Below are 9,350 nucleotides of genomic sequence, written 5' to 3' on the forward strand. Positions count from 1 at the left end.
AAGCTTTCCCAATTCTAGATGTCACTTAACAAGGAAGGCAAAGGGTACTTGAATGGGTATTGTGATACATGCAGTACTCCATACTTCGAAACTAACGGCAGAAAGCAGGTTGAAAACATTGTATCTGTGTGGCTCATAACTCAACCCCTAGAATTCGTCTCTGCTGAAAAGAAGTCAGAACTTTATCAATGGTAGTGGAAACTAGAATAAAGTGAAACGCACACCACATCATGAAATGGTTCATCCGAGCTGCCGAAGAAGATGCTGGTCTGTAATACTTAAGATATGTCACAGGGTACCAGGTCAATCGCTTATGACACTATCAGGTTAAATGTCTATGAATTTTCATAAAATAAAAGCCCCCTATTTACATTTTGAGTAATAACTTTGGGTATTGAGGTTGACAATTTTTAAGAATCTCATTTTTCACCATTTTGGTAGCTGGCACAATGCACTGACTAAAGTGAGAAAGATGAAGTTGATGGCAGTGGCAGGCACCAAGCTCTGCACTGCCATTGCCGTCCCGCTTGGCCTGCAAATGGTACTGCACTACCTTACAGACTCTGGCGTGAGGAACCCCATTAAGGTACAATTTAAATCCAGGTAGTCCTGGAACAGTATGTTATTGTTAGGTTTACAACACTTAACTGGAAGCTCCATTTAGCCTGTCAGTTTCTCTTCTATATATGGAACAGGAACAAATAGGGTGTAAAGCCTAAACTACCTCACAGATTTTCATAAGCTCAAAAGACTGGCACCTGAAAACAAACTGCACCTGAAAACAAACCATGAATTACTGGTCTATATATACACTACAGGCAGGTGTCCAAGCTTTGGAAAGAAGGCTGTATTTTAACATAGTATGGCAATTTTTCTTGTTTGCAGGGAATAATTTATCATGTACCATGATAGTTAAGATTTCATATAAGTAAGAAATATTTGTCATGAAGCAAGGTAGAAATTTAAAGATATAGGTATTTGCCATATAGCAGCAGTAACTTTTATCAACTCCACTTGTTTTCATTTTTTTGTTCCCAAGGGGAATAGCTCTCGACAAGCAAGCAGCATAACTGCTGATACACTGTATTAATAGGCAGATACCTCATGCTGAACTGCCTGAACTTAGCTCATAAAAGCAAAAGGATTCAAAGTGAGCACAAACAGCTAAAATTATATTTTAGCACTACTTTTGCATGCACGTTCAGTGAATCCTTCATCTCTTTATGTCAAACCATGACTGGTGCTTTCCTAGAATAACATAATTCAGCTAGACCCTAGTTATGCTTCAGAAAAACACAGATAACTTGGTGAAATTTAGCCTGGCGTCTTTTATGTTACAGACTATTAAATGACCTAATAGTTCCTTCTGGCCTTAAAAGTCATGAGTTTCAAGAATTCTACTAGAGTCAAAGTTTAAATACATAGCTCCTAAGAAGGAAGTCTTTATTCCAATGGTTTTATTCATGCATACCACAATGTATCTCACCTACAGAAATATAAAAACCCACACACTTAATCCATATGATAACCGGTCCTACTGAATATATGTATGTTGTCACGTTTTCAAATCAGAAACGTATCTGCTGTCTCTCTCCCATGGCACACATTCTGTCACACAACAGTTCACAAGCCTCGGAGGATGAACAGCACCTTAGCCTCTGTATATATTTTTTTCCACCTTAGCTCTCTGTATGTCTTTATATTTTAGATGCTGCCTTAATAAGGCAAATAGATCCATGAGATGTTCTCTGCTTTAACTGCTGAGAAGGCAAGTGGTAAGTCTCATCTTAACCAAATCAGTAGAAAATGAAAAACTATATGTGGTAGCCATACCACACTTGGTAATTGATTTAATTAAAATCAGCAGTATTGGCAAACCTGGCACCCATGTACCTAACTAACTGTGTGCTTTCTGAACATGATGGACCCTACTATATTGTCAGTTACATTTATTTTATTCCCTTCATCTAAATACAGATGTTAACTTCTCAAGCCTCCTATGTGAGGGTAGGAGACTTCACCTTCCTAAAGGAAACTCAAACTGAAACTTGCAAACATTTATTTACATTTAAACACTACTGCAATTACTAAACACGACTGTTTATTTAATTTACAGATACATACATGGTACATGAGGAACGTTAAGTGATGATAAGGTTACAGCGAGTCCAGATTACACGGCACATTTGAGGTAAGGGCAGTCATGACTCGCACTGCTGGTCCGAAGCAGCGAACCCGCGTTCCGTGCCGCAGAACTCACCCGGGGCTCCGTGACCGCCGAGCTCTGTCCCCGGGCAGCCCCGCGCCCCAGGCAGCCTGGACCTCGCAGCCGAGCCCCAGGGGCGGCCGCAGCAGCCCTGCCCTGCCTGGGCCGGCACTGTCCGGGTGCGGGGAGCGCGGGCTCCCGCCCGGGAGCGGGGCAAGCAGGCAGAGGCCGCGATCGCCGCTCGGGGCGGAGCCGTCCCGTCCCGTCCCGTCCTGGCTCGCCCGGTGCCCGCCGGGGCAAAGTGCCGGCCAGCCCGCCCGGCCGCCACGGCGCGGCACGGCCCGACCCGACCCGTGGAGGGCGCTGCCGTACCTTGCTGAACACCTCCAGGTCGTCCTCCTCATCGTCCAGCGCCAGCACCTCGGCGGCGGCGATCAGCGGACCCCGGGCCGTGCCGGGGGCACCCGCAGCGAGGCGCGAGTCGGCCCCGGGCCCTTCCCCGCCGGCGAGGAGCGGCTGCCCCGATGCCCGGCCCTCCGCCTCCATCCTGCCCTACGAGCACAGGCGACAGCCCCACTGCAGCCGCTCCCCGCGGGACCGCAATTGGCCGCCCGCCGCTCCCCCGCCCGCGGCCCGCCCCCGGCCCCGGCCCCGGCCCGCCCGGGGGGCGCGCCCAGTGCGCAGGAGTGGAAGCGGCGGCGGGCGGGCCGTGCTGCCGGTCCGGGCTGGGAGGGAGCGGGGTCCGAGGGTGCCGGGAGGGCCGACCCGGGTTGGGAGGTGCCGTGCCTGCCGGCGGGCCCCAACGGCGGGACTGCGGCTGCGACCTCCGCGGAGGCGGGACGGGGCGGCCCAACGCCACGGGCGTGTTCGTGGAGGCGTGGGGCCCCTGCCCGGGCCGCCCCTGGCGCAGTCGTGGGGAGCGTGGCCGCTGCTGGCCGGGGCCGCTGGGACAAGTGTGTGCAGTGCCTCGGGCTGGAGAGCCCCGGGCAGCCGTCCGCTCTGTCCTCGGGAGCCCCGGGCGCCCGGCAGGGACGCACCCAGACTTTCCTGCCTTTTCCAGGCTGATCTCTTGCCTCCTGGTAGGCGCCCAGGGCCCGTCCTGGGAGCAGCAGCCCGCGAACACACCTCTCCCGTCGGCTCTCCCATACCTGGGGCAGCCGCTCTGTCGTTGTAGCCGGAGGCTCGCCTGCCCCTTGGCCCTGGGGCCAGGTGTGCTTCCTGGTGCTGGGGCCAGGGATTGCTCACCTTGGCTCGGTGTAGAACAAGGCACGTCTTTACAGGCACCGCCTGAAATATCTGAAGTCAACTTAGTTGTTAATGTAAGTTTCAGGAATCCTGGGCGGGTCCTTAAACAGGCACATACAAATAGCCTTTGTGTATCTTGGTTCCCTTGCTGTCAAATTAGAAAAGGCAAACCCCGTCATCAAACGAAAGTATGTTGAAAAGTATTCATGAAACACTTCTGGCAGTTGATGAGGAAATGCATTTGATATTTCATGCTTTTCAGTGAAGTCTTGAGACACAACTTGAAATCAAGGGATAAAAAGAAACACCTAATGTTCACTGAACTGTGCAAAGAGAAAAAAACTACGCCAGCCTAATTAGAGAATATAATAAGACGTTTTAATTCTTTAAAAAAGTAGTTGAAAATCAGAGGGAGCTGGGGGCAGTGTCTCACTACGCGTTTTGGGTGACAGAAGTCTTTGCTGCAGTAGGTCGCTTTCGCGGGGAGCAGCCGGCAGAGGGAGATGGGATGCACCAATCCTGGAGACTCCGCTCATGTTTCAGTAAGTCAAAATAGACAATTTCTGTAGTTTTAAAATAACTGCCTCTGGTACGAGATCCTCAGTCTTCTTTACCACCCTGTCTAGACTGTCCCTGTTCTGCTGCTCTTTGCTGTGCCCCAGCTCTGTGGTTCTGAGGAACCTGGGGTTGCTTTGGTGTGCTACCTTCCTCTTAGACTATCACAGGCCTTCAGCTGAGTGCTGCACGCTTCCAGGCGCTGCAAGGTGCAGCCTGGGCTTCCTTGGGGTGCAGATGCTTCTTATCTGTAATCAAATCTGCAGTTCTTCCCACCTGTGTCTTTTACAGTTCCTTACCAGTGTCTTTGCTGCTCCTGTAGCCTCTGATTACCTTCAGGTACCAGAAACTGATGAAAAGTGACTATCACACTATACATTTTCTATGCTTTCTACTCTGTCCTTTGTATGTCAGTGATGTGTGTAGCTAGTTTGTTTTCTGACTTTGTATAGGTGATGGGTGAGTTTTGTTTCCAGTGGGTTTGTCTTTATTTCACTGTTTCCAAGTACCATGTTTTATGCCAGAGGCCTGTACGTTTCCTGAATAGAATAAGTACCTACAACCCATATAATGCCTGAGTTTTTAATATGCCTGTATTTAAATTCAGATATTATACTTGTGAGGCAATAAAATGATAAAAAAAAAACTCAACAAGGATCAGAATTCTAGACAATACACATCAGAGATGATAAATAAAGGACAGCCAGACAAAGAAAGTATAAAACTGATGTACTGTAGGTTTGAATCCTAAGGCCGTCGTATGGATTCATATTAATTTTTCGAAGTTTTACCATGCTCTTTAGGTCTTTATTTCTGTTTGAGAGAAATATCACAAGATGCTTTAATTGCATTTCTTTCTTATTATAGTTTTTTATTAGCTCATTAATCAAGCTTAAGAAGACATATTTTTAGTTTCCTTGCTGGCAGTGCTTATCTTTCTGTGCTTTATATTTGAAGTATCAATCTGTAGGGAAAAGATTTTCATTGTCCTTCACTCTGGGAAAATATGCATTGCATTTAGCAGTTATTTGGAGGTTTAATCATCACAAGGACCCCTGCTAAAACAAAATAGGAGACTATTCTGTCACAAGGACCCCTGCTAAAACAAAATAGGAGACTATTCTGTCATCACTTTCAGCTGTCTTCCCCTAGCTCTACCCCAGTTGTCCCTAATTTCTATTTAAAGGGCCCAGTAAGCAAATGTATCTTCAGGGCACCTTCCCTCCCATGCCTAGTCCCAGGGGATTACCAGCACCTCTCCACTCCAGTATTTAGCAAAAGGACCATTTTACAGACTCAGGAATTTGTTGCTCGTTTTCTGCTGTGGGACCAGAGGTGACTTTAAACAGTTGAATAATTGTGTTATTCAAGGATATTGCAGGTAGTGTAAATACAGAGCTACACTTAGCAAATGGGATTTACAGGTTTCTCTTGTACTGTTATTTCAGAAGTGCACTGCTGTAGGTCTTGGTTATTCTTAATTTAATATGTGTGCACAGGCTCAGTGTTTCCTGAGCACCTGGGATTTACACACTTAGCCACAGATATCCTTCTCCGAACCTGTGGAATGAGATGTTGGCAATAATTAAGAGTCAGTGTATCAGATGTTTTTATGCCATGAATATTATTGTCCCACTTATTTAAAAAATAGCTATTGCACTGAGACAATACTCAACAATATTTTGCTAAATAAATTTTAAATGTTGTAAAATACGGTGCTTTCTAAGTACCCATACAGTCCTCTTGAAATGCACAACCTTTCCAGGCCCTCCTGCTCAGGAACACTGAGTGAAATATTCCCATATACCAGAGTTGAGCTGCAGTTGCCTCCAACTTCTGTTTATTCACTGAAGCCCAAAAAGCTGTTTTGTATTACAAAAACGTCAATATTATTCCTACTTGCATTTTATCTTTCTCTTTGGTAAGAGTGTTGATCCCAGCTAGTAATCCCTTCCAGAGTTGCTTTTCCTTGAACAAATTAAATTTACAAACACCGAAGCAGAACCAAGTTATTCCTTTGCTCTCATGTGCAGGCTGCATGTGATCCCTTTAGGCCACAATACCACTTTGAATACTTAATGTTGACTTGTCAAGTTTCTCCAACTGCACAGTGATATGGACAGGATTAAATCTTGTTTTATTTCACCGTCTCCCTAGCCAGGCAGCAGCAGGGTATGGAGGCTCATGGTGTTTTCCTCTGTTCCACCACTGCAGTGCAAATAAGCGTATTAGTGAATCTGCTGACATTCGGCACCTTGACACAAATGAGAACGTTTTTCTAGATCTGAAATGGATTGTCAAGTAGCATTCTTGTCAGGGTTGTGTAGTGCATAAGCAGAAGTCATTATGTTTACACCCAGAAGATATTTTGATGGTAAATTAAGGGCTGACCTTCATATCATACCATTTATTAGAGCAAGCTTTCTAGTAAGCTCCATCTAATGGCTCGAAATCAGGTTAACTGTTTATGTTCTGTGGCTGAACTCACAAGTAATTTGGAGCATTAAAACTCTCAGACACATTGTGAGCTGCTTAGCTTTGCAGCTGCCTGTTGTGTTTTGGTTGAAAGGTAATTGTGAAGGTCTAGTGTTATTTTTGTTGTTGTTGTTATTAGTTTAAGTTTGGAAGGTGCTTTAGTTGGAATATTGTAAAATGATTTGTCTGTCAGACAGTGGATATCCTCCAAGCTTATTTTTCTCAGAGACTATCAGACTGTCTTTCCTTTCTGACTGCCCAAAGGAAATTACAATGTAGTGTACTCATAATCATGTTATCTCTTTTATAGCTGCAGATCATTTTTATGGCATTGTAGCTGTACAAAGCTCTGATCGATATCTGGAGACGTGCTATCCTTTAAAGTTACGTGACTCTGCCAAATTTTAGACATGAAAATACTCCAGGTGAAGCACTATTGGGTTTCATATTTTTTACAATATCTAAAAACAGTCCCCAAGCTTCATTAGTTATGAAAGCATTGATTTTTTAATTTTTTTTTTTTTGGGGGGGGGGGTTGAGGGGGTAACACTTTGCACTGCTGTCAGATAGAGTCCATCTGTTCTAATTTAGCATTGTCTTTTCTGCTGAAGGAATGGTTTCATGTTTCCAAAAATGCTTCTGTTCTTGTTTTTTGATGAATGATATATTTAGCAATCTGTACTTCAGGGCCTGAAATTTCAGAGTATCTCCTAGTCCAAAAGTATGCAAAAATATGTTAAGTATTAACATACCTATAAAGGCTTATTGGATTAATTTGATATGTGAGTATGAGTTCCTTCTATTTTTAATTTTCCTGATGCCCAATTTGGAATTCAGCTTTAGGTAAAGAGAAACAGATAATACTGGATGTCAGTTATCCTGTTTATCAATGACCAGGTGTCATTGTCCTGTTTGTTAAATAACTGAAAAGAAATGACAGTGACTTATATGAATGTTATTTCTTTACGGATGTCTCTTTATAAACCATTTAAACTGAAGAATTCGATATTTCAGCTGGTGCAGTGTAATGGCTCTGTGATCATTGTTTGCCCTTTTAGGCACAGGATCTGCCATTATTTCAAGGTTTATTAGCCTTTACAGAATTGCTTTATAAGGATCTAAAAATCTTTCATGCTCACACATGCTTTCAGTGGCCATAAAAGCTTTGTAGCAGGTGAGCCTAAGTAGGTTTATAGTAGGTGAGCCTACTCAAACCAGTAAAGGAGACAAGACACATCATGGTTGAATTAACACTTTATATTAATTATGTTTTAATAGATTTGTTTATTTTTTCAGACAGCAACTTCGTGTGCCTCTTGCTGTAGTTAATTACTACCAGAATGACTATTAAGAAAGTTTTAATATAAAAGATTTTTTTAGTTCTCAAAGCAGCATCTGAACTATTGACATAAAATTTGGATCTAAATGTGACCTAATTAACATTTTAATACTTACTGATAGAAAATGATACGTATATAGTCACTCATAAAATGTGGACAATTTATTCTACAGCTACTCTGCCACAGAATCTCTCACTTCTATCTGTGCTCTTCCATAAAACTGTATAACACTAATTGTAAAGGGCAGTGATTCAAAGTCATTCTTACTAAAAACTTCCACTTTTTATTCTACAGAGATCAGAAAATGTAAGAAAAATCCCATCATCATAATGCAGAAATAAAAACGTGGTCATGTTTAGTAGATTATGACCCAGAATTAAGAATGTGAACAGCATGGCTGCAGAGAGGAATTTTAAGTGATGTATGTGAAACTGCCAAAATGAGAATTGCAGCTGAAGGAAGTGAGCCAGCAGTCTAACTACAATCAATATCCAGCTTAAGTAAACAATTACAGTCTGCTAGAGTTGGAAGAAAATCCACACAGCCTGACAGGGTACCTGCAGTGTCTTCAGGTATAAATTCTGAATTTACTTCATGGATACTTCTCTTGTCATTTACAAAGACTGTAATTGATTTTTTTTTCCACAGTCTATAAGGCAAAGATTGTTCTCGGGGTATGAAGAGCTGTTGTTAGGTCCTTGCAAACAAATGATGCATTTCAACTCAGAGTGGAGTTTATTTTAAAAATCTGAAAAGTAGTGAGACTCAGAGTTGACCGAAAGAACAACGTATGTTGTCAGACAATTTGATTGGACAGGGAAGCAGACTTATGAATAATTAAAAATTACAAAAGAGTATTATTAAGGTACTTTGTGAACACTGAACTTGCCCAACACAGACATCAAGCTTAGAATGCAAATAGGTGTGTTTACAACATTTTAGGATAGTTTCCTTAGCAGATATTAATATGTGGAAAAGGCCTTGTGTGAAAACATGACAGTTGGTCTAACAGAAGATTCTTCCTCTCCTTGACTTCCTCTCCTAACTTAATTTGTTATAAGGTTCTTAAATAACTCAAAATAGTTTCAACACCATTAAAAGAGATGCCAAAACTTTCAAAAGAGCCAAAATAGATTTACAGAAGAATGAATGTTTTTACACTGTGGTTTGATCTCTTATCGCTTACTTAGGCAAAATTTCTTGGGAAACCTCAAAATTTTCCTGATAGCAGACATACATATGAAGCTGGTAGTATAGTACACAATTGTTCTACTAGTATTCCCTAATTTTATATTTAACCCCCTAAAAATATCTTTATGATATAAAAATATCAGTTGCTCCTAGTGGACAATAATGTGAGAGTATTTATTTTCCTGTGCTCAGAACACGTGAAAAGCAGCAAGGCAGCTACTATCTGTTCTCTCACCACTGCATGTTGTGCTTGGGATTAGCTAAGGCATGGGATATATCTGGTGGTAATGGGAGCCCCTGGTGGTCTAGGGGAAAGACACTGCACTGTCACTGCAGAG

The 9,350-nt window shown here is 43.0% G+C and overlaps 1 protein-coding gene and 1 long non-coding RNA gene across 3 annotated transcripts in view; one reads left to right on the top strand and one right to left on the bottom strand.

The window, feature by feature from the left end:
* The window catches only part of SNX7 (sorting nexin 7), a 28,734-nt gene extending 25,809 nt beyond the window's left edge, over positions 1-2,925 (bottom strand). For both annotated transcript variants that reach the window (XM_027879919.1, XM_027879920.1), the window contains exon 1: positions 2,579-2,925. In XM_027879919.1, the coding sequence (XP_027735720.1) occupies positions 2,579-2,752 (174 nt within the window). In that variant the 5' untranslated portion in view covers positions 2,753-2,925. The remainder of the gene's footprint in view (positions 1-2,578) is intronic.
* Positions 2,926-3,448: 523 nt separating this feature from the next.
* Positions 3,449-9,350, top strand: part of LOC114055608 — a 41,017-nt gene continuing 35,115 nt past the window's right edge. The window contains exons 1-3 of the long non-coding RNA XR_003570777.1: positions 3,449-3,525; positions 3,919-3,993; positions 8,116-8,393. This is a non-coding gene — a long non-coding RNA (uncharacterized LOC114055608). The remainder of the gene's footprint in view (positions 3,526-3,918; positions 3,994-8,115; positions 8,394-9,350) is intronic.

This window comes from Empidonax traillii, unplaced genomic scaffold (assembly GCF_003031625.1).
Source record: "Empidonax traillii isolate 1590-97213 ecotype Southwest subspecies unplaced genomic scaffold, ASM303162v1 scaffold62:size2133460, whole genome shotgun sequence".
Lineage (NCBI taxonomy): Eukaryota > Metazoa > Chordata > Aves > Passeriformes > Tyrannidae > Empidonax > Empidonax traillii.